The sequence below is a fragment of the Gopherus flavomarginatus genome, chromosome 8 (assembly GCF_025201925.1).
Source record: "Gopherus flavomarginatus isolate rGopFla2 chromosome 8, rGopFla2.mat.asm, whole genome shotgun sequence".
NCBI lineage: Eukaryota > Metazoa > Chordata > Testudines > Testudinidae > Gopherus > Gopherus flavomarginatus.
Window position 1 is genome coordinate 92,728,484 of NC_066624.1, and position 23,613 is coordinate 92,752,096.

Sequence of the window (23,613 nt, forward strand, 5' to 3'; positions counted from 1 at the left end):
AATAGACTGCTTGACCTGCTGGAACCCTTTGGTAAATACCTGCCACAATACCACCTGCCACAATACCACCTACCACAAAAAGTGTGGAGAAACAACACCAAGTCCCTCCAAAAAGGTTTCAGTACTGCTGTGCCCATTCCAACCCAGGCTCCTTTGTTGTCTCAGCAGTTCAGGAGAAATCCAAATTGAACAAAAGCACCTCAAAGGAATGTGACCTTTTCAAGATCAAAGCCTACTTCTCCACCCCACTCCACCTCAGGGGGCAAATTATCCTACACTCTTGTAGCTAAATATAATTTTTTTTGAACTAAGAGAAAGTGAAACCCTTTCTGGCAAAGTTCCCACCTTAGAACAGAAAAGAGCTGAAAGATAAGCAGGGAGGCAACTTAATGACCAGAACAGCCTTACAAGCGACAATGGACTCTTCAGACACGATGACTGGATCCACGGCAACAGTAGTGACAAAGAAAAGGGCTTGATGGATTAAGGCATTGGGCATTCAATGAGATGTGCAAATCACAATAAGCCCTTTGAAGGGATAGATTCACTCAGTGAGCACCCCATTCTGTGTTCCTTAAAAGATTCTACGGCAGTGGTCCCCAAACTCTGGGGCATGCCCCTGGGCCAGCCCCCACAGGGGGTTAGGAAGGAGTGCCACCCAGCCCAACTCTGCCCCAAGCTCTGCTCCAGGCCCTGCTCCCAGCCTTGGCCACCGGCTCCCAGCCATGGTTCCAGCCCCACTCCCAGCAGCAGCCACAGCCCTAACCCTAGCTGGAGACGGGGGAGGGAAGGAACAAATTTAAGGGGGTGCATGACATAAAAAGTTTGGGGACCACTGCTCTAAGGCTACATTGTTCTTGTTAGGGATATATACCTGGAATTTGCATCACAAACCATACTGTTATCAGCTCCAGAGAAAACAGTCTTACAGGAGACAGCCAAATTATTCTCCTAAGATGCAGCCCAAGTACAGCAGGAGACACCAATCTGCCTCCTCTTCAGTCATTCTTACAGTCCTATCATGTATGTTTCCTTTCTTTGAAGGAGAGGACCAATCTGAAACTCCATTGAAATAATGTGCGGGTGTGTTTTGTTCAGAATTTTGTTTCGATTAGTGCTTGAGAAGTCTCTGACTGGAACTGAGTGAGGCTTCTTGGAAGTGTTACTATTAAAAGCTTGACAATCAGCTAAAATCCAAAGAGAAGACAAGAAGCCTCAGCCCAAATTTTAGAGTGCTGGTCTCTTGCAAAATAGCAATTTAGAGGGTGAAACGAAAACTTTTGTTCTTGCTCACTTACATAAAGTGAATAAAACTGCCCTTTATGTATGTACTTCATCACTGAAGCAGGGAGATATTTGCAGTCCTGAAGGTAGATAGACTCAGCGTGATGTCAGGGCTAATAGATGTTTACATTTCCTCAGGTTTCCCTCATTGTCCATAGCATAAGAAGGCAAAGCTTAAAGATAAAATAAACTTTCCTTTTTTGTATCAGTTAATGGAAAAAATTAAAAATGTCTTCCTTAACAGGTTGAACAGTTTAAACATGTACCTGGCAACAGTGAGACAATTATCAGTGAAGCATCCTCTAAGAAAGAAGTTCTTGAAAAGGAAAAAGAGCGAGAAGAAGAAAAATTAAAACAAGTTATGGATAGCCTTAAACAGGAAACACAAGGACTTCAGAAAGAGAAAGAGGTTTGAAACATTTGGTATCCATAAACTTGGACTAATTTCAGAGGGGTAGCCTTGTTAGTCTGGATCTGTAAAAGCAGCAAAGAATCCTGTGGCACCTTATAGACTAACTGACATTTTGGAGCATGAGCTTTCGTGGGTGAATACCCGCTTCGTCAGATGCATGTAGTGGAAATTTCCAGGGGCAGGTATATATAGGCAAGCAAAGTAGAGATAACAAGGTTAGTTCAATCAGGGAGGATGAGGCCCTCTTCTAGCAGTTGAGGTGTGAAAACCAAGGGAGAAGAAACTGCTTTTGTAGTTGGCAAGCCATTCACAGTCTTTGTTTAATCCTGATCTATGGTGTCAAATTTGCAGATGAACTGAAGCTCAGCAGTTTCTCTTTGAAGTCTGGTCCTGAAGTTTTTTTTGCTGCAGGATGGCCACCTTAAGGTCTGCTATAGCGTGGCAGACATAGCAGAGGGGCATTTCTGGCATATGATGGCATATATTACATTGGTGGACGTGCAGGTGAATGAACCGGTGATGGTGTGGCTGATCTGGTTAGGTCACAATACCCGCATGAAGAAATAAGGAAACAGATCAACAGAGCCAGACGTGTACCCAGAAGCCTCCTACTGCAAGACAAACCCAAGAAAGAAACCAACAGAACTCCACTGGCCATCACATACAGTCCCCAGCAAAAACCCGTCCAACGCATCATCAGGGATCTACAACCCATCCTGGACAAAGATCCCACACTTTCACAGGCCTTGGGTGGCAGGCCAGTCCTCGCCCACAGGCAACCTGCCAACCTGAAACATATTTTCACCAGTAACTGCACACCGCACCATAGTAACTCTAGCTCAGGAACCGATCCATGCAACAAACCTCGATGCCAACTCTGCCCACATATCTACACCAGCGACACCATCACAGGACCTAACCAGATCAGCCACACCATCACTGGTTCATTCACCTGCACGTCCACCAATGTAATATACGCCATCATATGCCCCTCTGCTATGTACATCGGCCAAACTGGACAGTCTCTACGGAAAAGGATAAATGGACACAAATCAGATATTAGGAATGGCAATATACAAAAACCTGTACGAGAACACTTCAACCTCCCTGGCCACACTATAGCAGACCTTAAGGTGGCCATCCTGCAGCAAAAAAACTTCAGGACCAGACTTCAAAGAGAAACTGCTGAGCTTCAGTTCATCTGCAAATTTGACACCATAGATCAGGATTAAACAAAGACTGTAAATGGCTTGCCAACTACAAAAGCAGTTTCTCCTCCCTTGGTTTTCACACCTCAACTGCTAGAAGAGGGCCTCATCCTCCCTGTTGAACTAACCTCGTTATCTCTAGCTTGCTTGCCTATATATACCTGCCCCTGGAAATTTCCACTACATGCATCTGAGGAAGTGGGTATTCACCCACGAAAGCTCCTGCTCCAAAACGTCTGTTAGTCTATAAGGTGCCACAGGATTCTTTGTTGCTTGGACTAATTTGTTAACTTTTACATTAATATGAGTTAGGTGGTTCAAAGGTATTTCAAGAGAGCTATTTTGTACAGGAATATTACTGTCTCAGGCACTTCAAATATAGAGCAGGCTGGAAAATGGAATTTCCATTTGGTGGGAAATTCTCACATTTTAAGATTTTGTTTTTGTTCTGAATCAAAACAAAAAGGAAATTCTTACTGTCACTTTGAAACCATTGACTCACTTTGTTTCAATAATGAAAATGAAACTTTTTACCATACCAAAATGAATTGTTTTAACTTTCTGCTGTTAAATTTAGTTGAGATAGACCTGTTTCTATGATATGTATGGATTTCAGCTGAAATGTATTTTCCAGCAGAAACAGTTCTGTCAAAGTATTTGAAGAGCTGGTTAAAAATATTTCAACAGCTAATTAATACTACAATAATTAGCTAGTATTCTGTAATTTTTGTTAAAAACCTGTCTGGGTGTGAAGTTGGCTTTATGCCATATAATCTTTGTACTCTTGTATTTTAAAACCTCTGTGAAGTTTGTTTAATTCATGAAGAGTGTCTATCTCTTTAAGATTTCGGGGGGTGGAGGGTTTGCTAGTTGAAATAAAGCTGGGCTGGAAAAACAACAGTGGCTTCCAAATCACTCAAATAGTCTGATTTAATTAGAGCATAATGCCTTACTTCACTTTAGTACATTACTGAGCCCAAATCAAGGATGGAGTGGGAATGGATACCTAGCAGTGATTGTGGTTTATATGTTCTTCCTGATTGTCATCAAAATTCACCATTCAGATTTCTACTATGACAATAAGAGACCAGTTTTTATTTAACTGAGCTCATTCAGTTCCAAATTCACCGTATCTTTCTGTTCAAGAGATTAAGAACATGCCACCTCTCCTCTGCGGCTTCTCTCACTCAGCTATACATAGAATATATTAGCTTATGCAGCTCAGTCTTCCCACCAGTTTTCAGTTTCTTTATTTTAATTATTTCTAATGTAATGTACTGTCCATTTCTACAGGGCAAAGAAAAAGAACTTATGGAATTCAGCAAAACAGTGAATGAAGCACGTTCTAAGATGGATGTAGCCCAATCAGAACTTGATATTTACCTCAGTCACCATAATACAGCGGTGTCTCAGTTAAATAAAACAAAAGAGGCTCTAAAAACAGCTTCAGGAACCCTTAAGGAAAGGATAGCTGGTATCAAAGAGCTAGATACAAAATTACCTCAAGCTGAACAGGAACTAAAGCAGGTTAGACTTAAGTTTCATATTTCATTTAAGAATCATTCATTCAGAAGCTGTTTCATTCTTATGATGTAGTCCAGAGATGGACAAACTGTGGCCCGCCGGACCGTCCTGCCTGGCCCTTGAGCTCCTGGCAGGAGAGGCTAGCCCCCGGCCCCTCCCCCACTGCTCCTCTCCCCCCCCCACACACAACCATGCCACTGCACAGGCAGCACTCTGGGCTGCGGGGTTACGCATTCCTGCTGGGCAGTGTGGCTGCCTTACATGCTGCTCTGAGCAGCATAGTAAGGGGGCAGGGAGCAGGGGGCTTGGATAAGGGGCAGAGGGTCCCGGGGGGCAGTCCAGGGACAGGAAGCAGGGGGCATTTGGATGGGGTGGAGGTTCGAGGGGTGGGTTGGAAAAACCCCTTCCCTATCCAGCCCTCCATACAGTTTTGCAACCCCAATATGGCCATCGGGCCAAAAAGTTTGACCACTCTGATGTTGTCTCTCTATACATATATTTAAGTTTAATTGCACTCTGAAAAACGTGGAAATGGACCCCCATCATAATCGATAGATCTTTGTACTCCCTAACCACACTGAGTCATGTTTGTTTAATTTAGTAGCAAAAGTTTCTTTAACTGCTCTTAAAACTTAAGAGCCAATGCAGCTATGGGAAATGAGCTGTAGTCCCCTACAGGTTGTGCTGCTTCTTAGAGTGCTTGCTCATGTCCATTCCATGTGAGGTGTGCGTGTGTCGTGTGCATCATTGCTGGAGATTTTTCCCTTAGTGGTATCTGTTGGGCTGGCTCTAGCACCCTCTGCTGCTGTGCACTTATGTGCTGGTATAAGGGGTGCCGCTGGCCCTGCACACTCTCAGTTCCTTCTAACTGCCCGTAGTGGTTGCTGGAACAACTCCTCTTACTTTGGCAAGACATTTTCAGTGGTTTTTCTTCTCTGTATCTTAATGAGTCTTAATGTAGTTGTATTGTAAATATTTTAAATAGTACTAGTGTAGCTAGTTAGAACCCCTCCCTTATCATTATGGAGCTTCCTTCGCCCCTGGGGCTGGGCATGCCCCGGTCCCAAGGCTTCAAACCTTCTGCCTCCTGTGGCAAGCCTCTGTGAGTGACCTGCACTGCAGTTGTCTGAAGTGTCTGAGAGAAACTCACATGAGAGCACTCTGTCTAATTTGTCAGGACTTTAAGCCTTGTACAAAGAATGACAGAGAGCAAACTGAAAGCTATCCTAATCGAAGCTGCTCTTAGCCCTCCTTTGGAGCCAAGTAACTCAGATTCAGCACGAAGCACTTCACCCTCAATGCAAAGTGCTCCTCTGGTACCACATGCATCCCAGCACAATGCTCCATCTCTGATGCTGAGGAAGAAGCATAAAAAGCAGCACACTGATAGAAAGGCAAGCAAAGCCAAGGCAGTGAAGTGCAACCCAACTTAGACCACTCCTCTACCTACAGTCCCGTGGCAGCACCGTTGAGTCCGATGCAGGATCTCCCTCCAACATTGGGAAATCATCAAGGCACCAGTGAAATTGTGGTGCCTTCAACTCAAAGGCCTTTGCAGTGGCCAGGGACTTATTGTTCCCGGTACCACTGTCTCCGATGGGACAACTGCCAGCTCCAATAAGCAAAGGCAGGAGAGAGCATAGTGCTGTGAGCTCCTTCCCAGCACTGGAACCTTCAGTACCTTCTAGGTGCAAGCCAACTCTCCTTTCCTCTATGAGATCATCCCCAGTCCACCACTGGTCCCCAGACCCTTGGCACTTGAATGACAGAAGTGAGGAGGGAGTACCACTCTCCTGTGCTCACCTTGGGAGGACTCGTGATCTGAACCAGAGGTAGAACTCTACACTCAACCAAAGAGCCACCACCAGTACCTATCCTATGTGTTTCAGGACCTCAGTGTGGGTCCCCCTGCCGGTACCTGGTCAGTGGCCTATGCAATGGCCATTCTGGAATGCATGGGGTTTTCCCCCTGGTACCTGGTCTGGTCTATCTTCTCACCAGTCATACTTGATTGCTTCTGAGTGGAGGGTCCCAGCTCCATTGGGTACTAGACCATTCTGGTACCAAACCCAATACCAGTACACAGGATCTGGACCCCATGAAGGTAATTTAGGCTGGAGAAGAGGAAGAAGTCCATCCTCTGGTACAGGCCTCTTCCCCAGACAAGGCCATCTGGGGACCAACTGGATCGCTGCCGCAAGATAACTTCAGAGTCCATCAGGAGTTTCTGAAGCAGATAGGTGTTAACCTGGGGCTAGAAATTGAGGAGCTCAAAGAAATCCTTTCATAGCCTCATTAACATTCTGACTGCAGCAGCACCATGTAAGGTGGCCCTACCCATTAACAAGATGGTAATGGGTCCGGTCAAAGCCCTCTGACAGACCCCATCTTCTCTCTCTCCCCTCTGCCTTTGAAGGGGGCAGAGAAGAAATATTATGTGCCAGTCAACAGATATGAGTACCTATACTCTTATATCCTTCCTGGGTCCCTAGTTGCCGATGAGAGGGATTGACAGGGCCAAAACAAATGCTACCTCCAAAAAGGACGCAAAGAAAATCTATCTGTTTGGGAAGAAAGTTTATTCCACAGGTGGTCTTCAGCTACTTATCTCAAACCAGCAAATCCTGCTGGGGAGATACAGTTACAACTTGTGGGATTCCTTGTCCAAATTTAAAGACTCCATGCCTCAGGACCTAAGGCAGGAATTCTCTGCCCTCTTAGAGGAGGGTAAAAATGTTGCAAGAGCCTCTGTCCAGGCGTCACTCAACTTAACTGACACAGCAGCCAGGCTGATGGCCGCTGCAGTGTCCATGAAGTGATGCTCTTGTCTACAGTCCTTGGGGTGACCTCAAGAGGTCCAGCAGTCCAGGACCTCCCTTTCGAAGATTCCAAGGCCTGAAAGGCTCAAGGGCTACCTTCATGTCCCTGGGCCTCTATGCTCCATCCATTGCAAGGAAGCACTTCTGGCTTCAACGACCAGCCCGTTTCTCAGGTTCACCACAGGGATAGGATCTATATAAAAGGCAGAGGTTACAAGCATTGTCAATCGCTCCCATCCACCTCATCCTCACTGCTGAGGTTGCATAGGTACTCTAGTGGATGCAAACATGCCTTTTGAGGGTGCTGTACCAGTTCCCACCTTCTATCCTGACCTCACCTTTGGTTTTGGACTGACTTTCCCACATCAGCCTGGCTTGGTCCCATATTAAATTGTACGGCTGGGTGCTAAATACAGTGGTAGACAGTTATATCCTTCAGTTCTCATCCACCCCTCCTCTCCCACCGCCATCCCTGTCCCTCTTCAGGGACCCGTCTCATGAGTAGTTCCTAGATCTGAAGGTGCAGATCCTCCTGCAGGGTGAGGACTGTAGAAGAGGTACCTCAAAGATTGCGAGGGAAGGGGTTTTACTCCCCAATATTTCGTAATTCCAAAGGCCAACGGGGGCCTTTGCCCCATCCTGGACATGCATCGCTTCAACGGGTTATTTCAAGAAACAGGTTTTGCATGGTCTCCCTGGCCTCTATTATCTCCTTCCTGGATCCACGGGACTGGTACACCACCCTTGATTTAAAGGACACTTACTTTCACATTTCCATCTTCTGTGGCCACAGAAGATTCCTCAGGTTTATTGTAAAACAAACTCATTACCAGTCCACAATTCTTCCATTTGGCATATCAGCAGCCATCCCCTCTCCCCCCCAGGTTTTTATGAAATGCAGGTGATGGTAGCTGCCTTCCTCAGAAGATGAGGCATTCAAGTCTACCCATACGTCAACACCTGGGTGACCATAGGTCTTTCAGAGGCTCAGATAGAGAATAGCATCAAGCTGGTCCAAGCCACCTTCAGAGCACTGGCCTGCTGATCAAACTAGTAAAAGTCAACTCTCGTTCCAATTCAGATAATAGAGTTTATTGGGGCAGTGCTTGACTCAACCCAGTCCAGAGCCTTCATTCCAAAGGCATGATTCCAGACTATGTCAGACTTGATATTCAAAGTCATGGCTCACCCAATCACAACAGCACAGATTTGCTTTAGGTTCCTGGGACACATGACTACATGCCCTTATGTGGTCCAGCATGCAAGGCTGTGCCTGAGGCCCCTGCAGATTGGTTAGCTTCAGTGTACTCTCTGAACAGACAGCACTTGGACTTGGTGCTTACTGTTTCAGCCCCAGTCCTTGCCTTCATTGAATAGCGAAAGGACCGCTGGTCGGTAATGGCAGGCATTCCCTTTGTCATTCTCCTCCGTCCCCCCCCAGCCATCAGTGTCCCCAGTGTCTGACGCATCAGACCTAGGTTGGGGAGCCCACTTCAGTTGCCTCAGAGCTCAGAGCAATCCACTTGGCTTACCAAGTCTTCCTTCCCCACATCATAGGCAAGGTAGTTCAAGTGCTTTGGACAACACCATGGTCATGTTCTACATCAGTAAGCAGGGAGGAGCATGCTCCTCTGTCAGGACGCCATCCATCTATGGGAATTCTGTGTGAAGCACTCCATCCACCTTGAGGCTTCACATCTTCCGGGAGCCGGGAACACCCTGGCAGATCAAGCAGATCCTTCTCTCACCATGAGTGGTTCCTTCACTCAGAGGTCACCAGGTTAATTTTCCAAAGTTCAGTATGTGCCCAGGTAGATCTGTTCATGACCAAGCAGAACAGGAAATGCCATCAGTTTTACTCGCTTTTTGAGCACAGCCTGAGCTCCTTTTTCAATGTCTTCCTGCTTCCATGGACGGAGCTCCTATTCTACATATTTCCTCCAGTTCCTCCATAGCTTGAGCCCTATGAGCCCAAGTCAGCTGGCACAGGCCAGCTGCAAGTTTTTAATTAGAGTGTAAACATACCCAGAGTGTCAAATTAAATAACAGGTGGAACAGGTTGTTTAGCATAAGTTGTGAATAAATATTTCAAGGGATTGTTCAAGGTAAAGTGACCCATTTACCTTGAATGGTCCCTTGAAATGTGTTAACTGCTTGTGCTTTTCCACCTTGTACTTAGTTGTGATGCTCTGATTACATTTCCCAGACCTGAAGAAGAGTTCTGTATAAGCTCAAAAGTTTGTCTCTCTCTTCAACAGAAGGCGATCCCATAAAGGATATTATTACCTCACCCAATTTCTCTGTTAAAACATTGTTCATTTGATTTAGTCATTGTCTCCCAAATAGTTGCTATAGTATTGCCACATTAACATATAATGGGACTAGACAAAATATGAAAACTACTTTGAGAACTTTTAAAATTTTTGAGAAAATAATTTGTGAAAATGAATGTGCAGGAAAAAATGTAGGATAACTTACGTTATATCAGTCACCTAATAGTTCCTACTGTAGCTAACCTTGCAAAATGGTATTCACTGTATTAACCTGACTTTACACAGCTTTCCTGAAACATGCACTTATTCAGCTGACATTTTCCAAGGTTGGTCTCTGTTCAGAGTTAAACTTCTCCCATGCCTGGATGTTTGAGTAAAAATTCTTGAGTTTATCTAAAAGTTACCATTTATTTTCTATTTGTAAGGAGTTAAACTTGAACCTTAATATGGATGTGGTCCTCATTGAGGATTACTAACATTTTTTTGGTTGGACAGGGAGGTAGAAGTTAAGTGACTACAAAATCATGTCTAAACATGATTGGTACCATGTGCTAAGAATTCGACAAACAATGATATTGTACCATCTTTCTTCTTGCTCAGCTGTCAGACATGAGGGTGGTGATTGATCCAGAGAAGGGGGTTGGCAGGGGAGGTTGGTGCTCTCAAATGGTGCTAGTATAGCTTCCATAAAGGATGTTTTTATTGAACATTGAAATGCACGCAGTAAAATGATTCCCAAAAATTCTTAACTATGGGAAGTAGGAAAACAATAATTTCTAATATACTGCTTCATTGTACAATATTCTGCAAGTTTTAGAAATTTTAGACATTTATTTCAGCTGCAAAGAAATAACCCTTGTGTAAACAAACAAATTTATCTCCAAACAAGCAGTGGCAAAGATCGAAACACTATTTCATTTCAGTGAAGTTTGAACTTAAAAGCATATTTAGGATTACTTAAATGCGGACATTAAGCTCTGGAAATCAACAATCAAGATGTAATTTTAAGTTTGTACAACTGTTTACACTTCTTGATTTTAATTTTAGATTTCAGTGGCATCATTAATTAACTGAAATTGCACATATACTGTATTTTCTATTTTTTTTCTGCCTAAGGCTGGGATTTTCCAAGAAGCCTAAATGAATTGGGCATCCAGCTCCCTTAGACCCCTTGGAAAATGCCAACCTAAATATGTAGCTTCTCTTAAAACTTTATCAGAAAGTACACATTATAAAGTACAATATATTTTTCCATTTAATTTTAGAAGTAGCTGTTTGAACGAAGAATACATTTCCATTAATTGTTTACTCAGCATTAAACGTTTGCTATCTCTGATATCTTATGGTTGATGATTTTATTCTTTATTAACTTTTGTTATACAATCATTAATATAAGCGTGCCTGAACTTTAAATACATTAGACTGCTTCTGAGATTTTCAGACATGAATATTTTCTATTAACCTTTTTTAACAATTGTTAGAAAGAGAATGAGCTTGTGAAACTTGGAAGAGAGGAAATGGACGCTAAGAACCTTGTTCGAGAGCTGCGTCAGAAGGTAGAAGAAGCAAAAAGTTCTTTGGCAATAAATCGCAGTCGAGGAAAGGTTCTTGATGCTCTACTTCAGCAGAAGAAATCTGGAAAAATTCCTGGAATATATGGAAGATTGGTAAAGTTTAAGAATTAATGTCTCATTAACAAACCGGCTTTTATACTTTACAGGTGTCATTACTCTTACTGGACTTGTCCTAAGTAAATGAACCATACAATATAATATTTTGCACTCCTATATGGACTTATATCCAAGGATCTCCAACCATTTTACCCATTTATATCAGTCTGTTACAATTCCCATTTAACAAACACGGAGTCCAGCTCAAAAACTGTGACCCTAGGAGAATCTCTGACTGAAGAAGTGAAAAAGCCAGTAGCAGAACTCCAAACTGCTAGTCCTTTCTGTCAACTATTAAACAAAACTCACTACAACAAAGTTAGGAATCTTACAAACTCTTGGTATTTTATATGTTTAACTTGTTAAAATTAATTGCTTGGACTCATTCTTGTGTCAAAATCCACACAATACGGAAGGCTGAGGGTTTTCAGGAAACCAGTTACAAATTCTTGATTCTCTGGTCCAATTTACAATTGACTCAGCATAAGGGCAGCCTTTGATCTGCTCTAACCAAAGCCACTTGCTTATGATAGAACCCACTGTGGCCTGGCCATGCCCTCTTCTTGCCCCACCATGATAGCCCCATACTTTGGAAGTTGCAATGTGGGGGTGGGGCGGACAATGCTCAAACAGTACATTGTAATTCATTGTGTTAGCACTTACAAAACAATCTGATGGAACAGACTTCTTAAAGCCATTTTAAAATAATGGCAGAAATATTTCTAATATGTAGAATTGACATTGAAAATGCATCTTATAACTGTGTAGTAAAAGACACCACCCCTCATAATGTATTTGCAGAGATGTCAATACCCGGGGGGGGGGGGGAGGAATCAGGTAGTAAATTTTCCATTAGTCCATATATTCAAACCACTGTAGGGATAATATAAGCCATATAACCCCCATTTGAAGATTATCATCTCTATTTCAGAAATGGTGAAACTGAGGCAGGTTAAATAGTTGTCTCAAGTCATACAGAAGGTGATGGAACAGTGATTAAATGCTAATACCTAGCTCTTATATAGTGCCTTTACCTGCAGATCTTAAAGCACTTTGAACCATATCATTATTCCCAGTTCGCAGATGGGGAAACGAAGGCACAAAGGTAAACTGATTTGCCCATGGACACCCAGCAGGCCAGTGCAGAACAGGAAATGAAACCCAGATCTCCCAAGTCCTAGACAGTGCTCTGTCCACTAGGCCACACTGACTCACTAAAACTTTAGTCTGATACTCCATGCTAAATTATCTTTCTGTCTGGAGCATAAATCATTACTCCTTTAATTAATCAGATGTCTGTACATTGTTTTTAACACAAAAACTGCTATATAGGTACTAAGTATTTGCACCACCATACCTTAATAGTGTGCACATTAGAAATATGTAAATAATGATCTATAGCACAGATGACATTGTGAGTTCTGAATAAAGGTTAACTTCCTACATTTCACAAACATTCTGAACTCTGAAAACTGAATGAGAAAATGATGTCAGGTATACATGAAATTCATACATTTCAGGTTGTGTTAACATGTTTTTTGTCTTCTCTCTATTAGTACCTAGAAAAGATGGGTATCACTGTTAATTACCGTACTGATCAACATAACTGCCTCTCTGCTTTATATGTCAATTACTAGGGAGACTTGGGAGCTATTGATGAAAAGTATGACGTTGCTATCTCGTCATCTTGTGGTGCCTTAGACTACATTGTTGTAGATACAATTGATACAGCTCAGGAATGTGTGAATTTTTTGAAGAGTCAAGGAATTGGAGTTGCCACATTTATAGCCTTGGACAAAGTAAGTATTGGTTTTCTGGAAGTAAGTTAGACTTTTGACTCCCCTCTATATTATAGGTCATTCTGAACAAATATCTTATTGCATATACTAATATAATAATCAGTCTCTTGGGTTTTTTGTCTTGCAAGTGAGCAGACATCTCTTTGGTAACATTATTTAATGTCCACTGGTATTCTGAGGAACGTGGCAACAGTATAGTACTAGGGAACTACTGGGTACACTCAGAGGCATTAGTTCACCTTAGAGTGTTAAAATGTTGTCTAACTTATTCTGAGATTCCTTTTCTTCCATATAGATGAGAGTATGGGAAAAAAGTATGAATAAAATTCAGACTCCAGAAAACACTCCCCGTCTCTTTGACGTGGTGAAAGTAAAAGATGAGAAGATTCGCCATGCCTTTTACTTTGCATTACGTGATACTGTAGTAGCCAATAACTTGGATCAGGCTATCAGAGTAGCATTCCAAAAGGACAAAAGATGGAGAGTTGTAACTTTGCAAGGACAGATCGTAGAACAGTCAGGTATTTAAAAATACCTAACTAAATTTATATCTTCACAGTTTTATTGTTGGATAGCAAATTGAAATTAGCTTGCTAACTTCTTTTCCCTGTCCTACTTTAGGAACAATGAGTGGAGGTGGACATAACGTAATGAAGGGTAGAATGGGATCCTCTGTCATGGTTGAAATTTCAGAAGAAGAGGTTAGTTCATAACTGCACATAGAAAAGTTTTTCTTCAAAATTCCTCTCTGATATTTACACTGCCTGTATTTAGACGTTTATATACAAATATTGCGCAGAGGAAATCAACATTGTTTAAATATTACTTATCAATCAATGCTATAGCTTTCTGGAAAAGACTAAATAAACCTGATACTGTTAATGAGATTTGTATTAGAGTATTTGATAGTTGCATAATGTACTTTAACTTTATAAGAATTTTCTTCTCTGTCATTTCACTGTTACACTGTGTTTATAGATGTTACACCGATTTTATGTGCATGTGTATGTGTGACACCTTGCGTCTGCTTATTGGTAGATTATTAGTCTTCATGTTTAATAGCTAGGAAATTGATTGAAAGAAGAAACTAGTGCAGGGGAAGGACTGAAAATAAGGAACTGTTGTGCAGGAAAACAGTCAATATTGCCTTGAGAAGCCACACAGGAGCTTAAATTTTTTAGGTTTACGTTCTAATTCTGCAACACAGATTGTTCAAGATTTCTACAGTCCACAAAAAGACCAACCAGACTAACTTCGCTACCAGGCAAATCGGTTGAAACTATAGTAAAGAATAGAATAATCAGATATGTAGATGAACACAATATGTTGGGGAAAAGTCAAGAAGGCTTTTGTAAAGGGAAATCATGCCTCATCATTCTATTAGAATTCACTGAGGATGTCAACAAACGTGGACTACGGGTATCTAGTGGATATAGTGTACTTGGACTTTGACAATGTCCCTGACCAAAGGCTGTTAAGCAAAGTAAATAGTCATGGGATAAAAGGGAAGGTCCTCTCATGGATCAGTAACTGGTTAGAAAATAGGAAACAAAGGGGAATGTCAGGGTTTCCTCCCCATTCTGAACTTTAGGGTACAGACGTGGGGACCTGCCTGTAGACCCCTAAGTTTATTTCTACCAGCTTAGGTTAAAAACTCCCCTATTCCTTGGATTAAATAATGCTGCCACCACCAAGTGATTTAAACAAACAATTAGGGAGGGCCACTTGGAGCCCTACCTTCCCCAAATATCCTGCCAAGCCCCTACACTCCCTTTCCTGGGAAGGCTTGAGAATAATATCCTCACAAATTGGTACAGGTGAACACAGACCCAAACCCTTGGATCTTAAAATGATGAAAAAACAATCACGTTCTTAGAAGAAGAATTTTAATTAAAGAAAAGGTAAAAGAATTACCTCTGTAAAATCGGGATGGTAAATACTTTACAGAATAATAAGACTCAAGAACATAGAGGATCTCCCCTCTAGGCAAAACCTTAACGTTACAAATCCAGGGATAAACCTCCTTCTAGACAAGGAAAACCACAAGCCAAAAATAAAAGTAAGCTAATGCATTTCCTTATTACTTACTAATTCTAATTGAGTTGGATTGCTTGCCTTCTTGATCTGTCTCCGGCAAGCACATAGAACAGACAGAGAAGGAACAAACAAAACAAAGGCTTTTCTACCCCCCCAGATTTGAAAGTATCTTGTCCCCTTATTGGTCCTTTTGGTCAGGTGCCAGCTAGGTTACCTGAGCTTCTTAACCCTTCACAGGTAAAAAGATTTTGTGCCTCTGGCCAGGAGGGATTTTATAGTACTGTATACAGAAAGGTGGTTACCCTTCCCTTTATATTTATGACAGGGAGCAATAATGGTCAGTTTTCATAGTGAAGAGAGGTAAAACGGGGTCTGTACTGGGACCAGTGCTGTTCAACTTGTGGAAAAAGGGGTAAACCATGAGGTGGCAAAGTTTGCAGATGATACAAAATTATTCAAGATAGCTAAGTCCAAAGCAGACTGCAAAGAATTACAGGGGGATCTCTCAAAATGAATGACTGGCAACAAAATAGCAGATGAAATTCAATTTGATAAATGCAATATAATGCACATTGTAAATCATAATACCAACTATACATACAATATGATGGGGTCTAAATTAGCTGTTACCACTCAAGAAAAAGTCATCTTGGATAGTTCTCTGAAAACATCTGCTCAATGTGCAGCGGCAGTCAAAAAAAGCTAACAGAAAAAAGCATTAGGAAAGAGAGAGATAATAAGGCAAAATATAATGCAACTATACAAGTCCCTGGTATGCCCCATCTCAAAAAAAATTATCAGAATAGGAAAAAGTACAGAGAAGGGCAACAAAAATTATTAAGGGTATGAGAAGAAATTAAAAATATTGGGATCATTCAGCTTAGAATGACTACTTAAGGGGGGATCTGATAGAGGTCTATAAAATCATGAATAGTATGGATAAAATGAATAGGGAAATGTTATTTACTTCTTCATAACACATGAACCAGGAGAAATTAATAGGCAGCAGGTTTAAAACAATCATAAGAAAGTACTTCTTCACACAATGTACAGTTACCTGTGGAATTCGTAGCCAGGGGATGTGAAGGCCAAAAATATAACTGGTTTCAAAAAAGAATTAGACAAGTTCATGGAAGATAGATCCATCAATTGCTATTAGCCAAGATAATCAGGGATGCAACCCTATGTTTTGGGTGACCCTAAGCCTCTGACTCAAACACTGGGACTGGGCCACGGGATGGATCACTCGATAATTGCCCTGCTCAGTTCACTCCCTCTTAAGTATCTAGCACTGACCACTGTCAGAAGACAAGATACTGGGCTAGATAAACCATTGATCTGAACCAGTATGGCTTGCTAAGAGCAACCCAAAAGACACAGACCCTCCAGGAACTAGATTTATTTGAAAGAAAGTTCTGTTCATCAACGTTACTGCAAATAAGGCCTGGTAATTAACAATTTGTAACTGTAAAATTACCTTCCTTTCTAACTAAACTCCCACAAGACTTAATAGAGGAGTTGAAAAGCACCATTTCAGAGGATCAGGTAGTAGCGAAAACATTGCTATAGACAGCTGTGGATGTATCAGTCATGGAGACTTGATCTATGACCACTGTAGTAACTGTGCAGAGTTTTGTGGCTGCAGGCCTCTGGCATTCTGAGAGAAGTGTAAAGTCAATTGAGGATTTACCCTTCAAAGGCACAGATTTATTTAGCGCGCACATGCATGGCTAATGCACTGTACTCCCTTAACTATTCCAGGGTTACACTCCATTGTTGCATCCAGTGAAGTGGGTTTTAGCCCACAAAAGCTTATGCCCAAATAAATTTTAGTCTCTAAGGTGCCAGAAGTACTCCCTATTCTTTTTGCTGATACAGATTAAGGCCTAGTCTACACTACGAGTTTATACTGAATTTAGCAGCGTTAAATCGCATTAACCCTGCACCCATCCACACAACAAAGCCCTTTATATCTATATAAAAGGCTTGTAATATCGATATCTGTACCCCTCCCCGACAAGGAGAGTAGCACTGAAATCGGTATTGCCATTTCAGATTAGAGTTAGTGTGGCCGCAATTCGACGGTATTGGCTTCCAGGCGCTATCCCACAGTGCACCATTGTGACCGCTTTGGACAGCAATCTGAACTCAGATACACTGGCCAGGTAGACAGGAAAAGCCCTGCAAACTTTTGAATTTCATTTCCTGTTTGCCCAGCGTGGAGCACTGATCAGCACAGGTGACCATGAAGTCCCAGAATCAAAAAAGAGCTCCAGCATGGACCGTATGGGAGATACTGAAGCTGATCTCTGTATAGGGAGATAACCCAGGCGTATCACCCTGGCAGAAACCCCTTGGACCTTGTAGTGACGATCCCGGCCCAAGTCTTGGACTCCCTGCTCTGGTGCCTCAATTGGCAGGTAGTTTGCAAAGGGATCCCCTTCGCTGCACTGCATCGCACCCTGACACTGGTAACAGACGCATCAGACCTTGGCTGGGGAGCACACTTGGGGAACCTACGGACGCAGGGCTTGTGGTCCAGGAATGAAATGTTGCTCCACATCAACGTAAAAGAGCTCAGGGCGGTACATCTAGCCTGCCAGACCTTTCACACTACTTTAGAAGGGCACAGCGTGACAGTTCTGACAGACAACATTACTGCCATGTTTTACATAAACAAGCAGGGTGGAGCCCGTTCCTCTCCCCTTTGCCACGAGGAGCTTCTCCTGTGGGACTTTTGTATAGTCTGCTCAGTGCAACTGGTAGTGTCATACCTTCCGGGGGAATGAAACAAGCTGGCAGACCGCCTCAGCAGGTCGTATCAAATGCACGTATGGACAATGAGATCGAATGTCCTGCAGTCGATCTTCCAGAGGTGGGAATTTCCCCAAATGGGCCTCTTGCCACCAAAGACAACAGCCAATGCCCTCAGTTTTGTTCTTTCCAGAACCACAGCCCGGGCTCGGTGGCAGATGCATTCACAATTCCGTGGGGTGGGAACCTGAAGAACGCCTTCCCACCACTCTCGCTCATTCACAGAGTCCTCCTCAAGGTCCACAGGGTCAAAGCGGTGATGATTCTCATCGCACCAGCATTGGTTTACGACCTTGCTGGAACTGTCAGTGACTATCCTGGTTGCCCTTCTCCTGCACCGAGATCTCATCACGCAGGACAGCGGATGCCTGCTCCACCCGAACCTGCAATCTCTGCATTTCATGGCATGGAATCTCTGTAGTTGAACACTGTGGAGAGTCAGTGCTCCCTTCAGATTCATCAAATTCTTCTCAGTAGTAGGAAGTCTTCTACTAGGGCGACATATCTCACCAAGTGGAAGAGGTTTGCCTGCTGGTATGAACCAAAGCCCATTCAGCCTCTTCAGACCTCTGTCTTGGTCATACTGGAATACCTGCTGCACCTCAAACATCAAGTCCTCACCCCCTCTTCAATTAAGAATACATTTGGCTGCCATTTCGGCCATCCACTCGAGGGGAGTCTGGGCATTCTGTGTTTTCCAGCCCCATAGTAGCCCAGTTCCTCAAAGGGCTAGAGAGGGTGTTTCCCTATTCGTGCCCGCTGGTCCCTCCTTGGAACCTTAACCTGGTCCTGACTAAGCTCATGGGACCCCTTTTCGAGCCCCTAGCCTCTTGCTCTTTCAAGCACCTAGCCTTAGAAGGTGGCGTATTTGGTTGCCATTATGTCTGCAAGGAGGGTATCAGAGCTGAGGGCCTTCACTTCGGAACCCCAGTATACAGTTTTTTATAAAGATAAAGTGCAGCTTAGGCCACACTCTAAATTCCTCCCTAAAGTAGTTTTGCAGTTTCACATGGAACAGGACATTTGTTTGCCAGTATTTTTTTCCCAAACCACACACGTACCCGAGTCACCACAGCCTGCATACTCTTGATGTCCATAGGACCCTGGTGTTCTACCTGGAGCAAACTAGACCTTTCCACAAGTCTACACATTTGTTCGTCGCCTTAGGAGAGAGAATGAAAGGTCTCCCTGTGTCGGCACAGCGGATATCGTGGATTGCATCCACGCATGTTACGAGCGCGCCACGGTGCCAGCCCAGATGATCACTGCTCATTCGACCAGGGCTCAAGCGTCCTTGACAGCTTTCCTGGCGCAGGTTCCACTGCAGGAGATCTGTAAAGCAGCCACTTGGTCGTTGGTACACACACTCTCAGCCCACTACGCTGTCCATCATCAGGCCAGAGAGGATGCGGCGATCGGCAGGGCTGTGCGCCAATCAATTGTTCCATGTCTCCTACCCTGTGGTAAGCTTGGGAGTGACCTAATGTGTAGTGAACATGAACAATCACTCAAAGAGGTATATATGCACCAGCATGGGACGCCGCTCTGGCGGGGGCCCGGTGCCAGCTCGACGGGAGCCGCTAAGGGAAAAAGTCTCCGACATCCGTGCACGCGCATGCCTAATGTGTAATGAACATGAACAACACATCTCGAAGAACAACAGTTACGAAAGGGTAGGTAACTGTTTTTTTCAGACTGTCTAAAAATAACATCAGAACTGAGGGCAGATACTCCATAAAGATGTGAGGTCACGAAGTGTAACAGTCTGGATTTTGGCTGGTTGCAGCGTACCAGCAGAAACAAGAGATACAAGTATAAGAGGTTCTTCTACAAAGTAGAAAACTCTCCACAAGGAAGACTTATTCTTCTTCGAGTGCTTGCTCATATCCATTCCAATTAGGTGTGCACGCGCCGCATGCACGTTCGTCAGAGACTTTTTATCTTAGCAACACTTGGTGGGCCGGCAGATTGCCCCCTGGAGTGGCGCCAGTATGGCGCCTGATATATACCCCTGCCGGCCCATCCGCTCCTCAGTTCCTTCTTACCGCCCGTGTCGGTCGTTGGAACTGTGGAGCACGGCTTAGCTGTTCTCCACCTCCCTAGCGATTCACTCTCTTGTATAGTATTGTGTATATAGTTCTTTTATTGTAGTTCTAGTTAGTATTTAAAGTTAGTTTTTATAGTTCTGTATATAGTCAAAGAGGATCGGGGGTTAGCCCCTTCTCCTCCCCCGGTACCGGGGCCCATGCCCAGTTCACCGCGTTTCAAGCCTTGTGCGGCCTGTCATCGGCTGATGCCCACAAGAGATCCACACGACTCCTGTCTGAAGTGCCTAGGCGAATCCCACCTTGCGGACAAGTGCCGGATCTGCAAAGCGTTTAAGCCCCCGACAAAGAGGGAACGGGACATTCACTTAAAACAGCTTTTGATGGAGGCAGCTTTGACTCCTCCATCCTCGGCACCAACTCCGGCACCAGGACCAAGCATCTCTTCCGCACCGGACCACCCGGCACCGACAAAGGCTTCGCTCCCCCACCCTTCACCAGCCCAACACTCCAGCCGGCACCGCTCCCTCTTCCCGAGGAGCAAGAAGCACAAGGCTCCTGCGGCAACTCCAACTACGCCACAGTTGGAGCGTACTTCCAAGACAGACCGCCCTGCACCATCATCTGCCGCGGCACCGCTTGTCTCCGCACAGTCGATTCCAGCTTCACGGGAGCCGTTGAGTCCGGTGCCTACCAGCTCCCCAGCACACACTGTGGTTGAGCTTGTCGCTCCCTCCACGCCGGAGACCTTCTCCGTGGCGCGCGACCTTATCGCTCTGACAGAGCCCGAATTGCCCCAACCCGCAGCACCGCCAGTGCGGGTTATTCAGTCGCTGGGCAAGCCCACCATGGTGCGGCCACGTTCACCGGGCACCACTGAACACCGTTGGTCCCGCTCCAGATCTCGAGATCACTCTCGGCCTCGTCACCGCTCAAGATCCCGGCGCCGCTCGCAGTCCCGGTACCATTCTCCACGGCACCGGTCGAGATCCTGGTCGCCGTCATGGTACTCTCGGCACCGGTCCAGATCGCGGCACCGTCGTACTTACCACAGCCGATCCTGGCACGACGACATACGGCACCGGTCGACCTCCCGGCACCACGCTGGTGCCAGGTCCCGATCCAGATACTGCCACGGCTCCTGGTACCGCTCACCAGCACCGCGTAGAGACGAGCTCTATGGGCGCAGAGACCTGGCCCAGTCAACATCAGCTCCTCCGTGGCCATCGCGCCACCTGTCCGCCTCCTCACATGCGGACAGCGCCTCCTATGGGGGTTCAAAAGCACAGGCCCACCCGGACCATGGATCACCTCAATGGTCCTTTTGGACGCCTTGGGCCTATTACCAATCCCAGGGCGAGCCTATGGGCCCAGCATGCTCCAGCCACTCGGAGCACCGTGCACCAGAGGCCACAGTCAGCCGGCCTCCCCCCTCGGGTAAGGAGGAAGACCCTGCGCATCCCCTTGCGCAGCATGATGTTCCTGAAACAGAGGTCCCCCAGGACGAGGCTTCAGTACAAGAACCACTCATCCCTGAGTTATCTTCCTCCTCTTCCCCGGATGAGGCGGTAGCGAGCCCATCATCATCGGGGCCCCCGCCGATTGACCTTCAAGCGCATCAGGACCTCCTGCGGCATGTTGCCCAAAATATAAATCTTCCTGTAGAGGAAGCTCCTGAAGTGGAGGACCCGGTGGTTAGCATGCTATCCGCGGAAGCACTGACCAGGGTGGCCCTCCCCTTCATTAAATCGATCCAAGTCAAGGCAGACACCATCTGGCAGTCCACGGCTTCCATTCCACCCACAGCCAGGGGAGTTGAACGAAAGTACATGGTGCCGTCCAAGGGGTATGAGTACCTCTACGTGCACCCCGCCCCCTGCTCGTTGGTGGTACAATCAGTCAACGAACGGGAGCACCACGGCCAGCAAGCTCCCGCGCTAAAATCTAGAGAGGCCAGACGCATGGATTTGCTGGGCCGGAAAATCTACTCTGCAGGAGGCCTTCAGCTCCGTGTGGCGAACCAGCAGGCCCTCTTAAGCCGATACAGCTACAACACCTGGGAAGCTGTCGGCAAGTTTACCAAGTTAGTTCCCCAGGACTCACGTCAGGAGTTTTCAGCTCTCCTAGAGGAGGGGAAGAGGGTCGCCAGGACCACACTGCAAGCATCTTTAGATGCCGCCGATTCGGCAGCCAGAACGCTCGCATCTGGTGTAGCCATGCGGCGCATATCCTGGTTACAAGCGTCCGGCCTACCGCCTGAGCTACAATATACTATCCAAGACCTGCCATTCGACAGGCAAGGTCTTTTTCTCACAAAAGACAGATCCCAGACTACAGAATCTGACGGACAACCGGGTTATCATGCGTTCGCTGGGAATGCCACACCCCAGAGTCAGAGACGGTCCTTCCGCCCACAACCCCAGCGCCCTTACCCCTCACCTCGACCAAGACAGGATCTTGCCCGGTGATGAGGCCGCCCGAACCGCAGACGTCAGTCTGGACCTCAAGTGGGTAACAATTCTGGTCCCGCCACACCACCGCAGGGACCTAAAGCAAACTTTTGAGAGTGCACCCGAGAGCAGTATACCAATTCCCTCCCTGGATCCTCTTCATTTTTACAACCGCCTCTACCCGTTCCTCCCGGCGTGGTCCCAGCTGACCTCGGATCGTTGGGTCCTACGCACGGTGGAGTTTGGATACCGTCTTCAGTTTATTTCTCCACCCCCCTCCCACCCTCCCTTCTCGTCCCTCTTCAGGGACCCCTCTCACGAGCAACTCATCATTCAAGAGGTTCGCAAGCTCCTCTTGATCGGAACTATAGAGGAGGTGCCAGAGGAGTTAAGGGGCAAGGGATTTTATTCCCGGTATTTCTTAATCCCCAAGTCAAAAGGGGGCCTCCGGCCCATCCTGGACCTGCGAGGACTGAACAAATTCATCAAAAAGTTCAAGTTCCGCATGGTATCCTTAGGAACCATCATTCCTTCCCTGGATCCCGGAGATTGGTATGCCGCTTTCAACATGAAGAACGCATATTTCCACATTGCAATTTATCCTCCGCACAGGAGGTATCTGCGCTTTGTGGTAAATCAGGGTCACTACCAGTTTACTGTCCTTCCCTTTGGTCTCTCCTCGGCCCGTCGGGTCTTCACCAAGTGTATGGCGGTCGTCGCTGCTTCCCTACGCCGTCGTCGAATACACATCTTCCCTTACCTCGACGACTGGCTTATCCGAGGGACTTCGGAGGCGCAGGTGCTCGGCCACGTCGCCATCATCAGGGAGCTGTTTGTGAGTCTAGGGTTGACCATCAACTTGGACAAGTCCACTCTGGTGCCTACGCAGAGGATAGAGTTTATCGGGGCAATGCTGGACTCCAACCTTGCAACAGCCAGTTTACCCCTGCACCAGTTCCAAACCATAGTCTCCCTGGTCAAAAGTCTGCAAAGCTTTCCAACCACTTCTGCTCGTACTTGCCTCGCTCTCCTGGGGCACATGGCTGCATGCACTTTCGTCATGAGGCATGCAAGACTGCGCATGCGCCCTCTGCAAACCTGAATCGCGTCGGTCTATCAGCCAGGCAGGGACGCCATAGACACAATCCTGACGATTTCGCCGGATGTTCTAGGCTCACTCGACTGGTGGACAGCGTCATCCCGAGTGTGTGTGGGCCTGCCGTTTCATCCTCCCCAGCCCTCCGTGTCCCTAACAACGGATGCATCCTCGCTGGGCTG

General features: G+C 45.5%; 1 protein-coding gene across 7 annotated transcripts in view; it reads left to right on the plus strand.

The window, feature by feature from the left end:
- Nucleotides 1-23,613, plus strand: part of SMC4 (structural maintenance of chromosomes 4) — a 125,480-nt gene that overhangs the window by 72,310 nt on the left and 29,557 nt on the right. For 6 of the 7 annotated variants that reach the window (XM_050965796.1, XM_050965794.1, XM_050965798.1 and 3 more), the window contains 6 exons: nt 1,529-1,693; nt 4,198-4,431; nt 11,002-11,187; nt 12,828-12,989; nt 13,285-13,510; nt 13,611-13,690. In XM_050965796.1, the coding sequence (XP_050821753.1) occupies nt 1,529-1,693; nt 4,198-4,431; nt 11,002-11,187; nt 12,828-12,989; nt 13,285-13,510; nt 13,611-13,690 (1,053 nt within the window). The remainder of the gene's footprint in view (nt 1-1,528; nt 1,694-4,197; nt 4,432-11,001; nt 11,188-12,827; nt 12,990-13,284; nt 13,511-13,610; nt 13,691-23,613) is intronic. The other variant, XM_050965800.1, reaches the window with a different exon arrangement.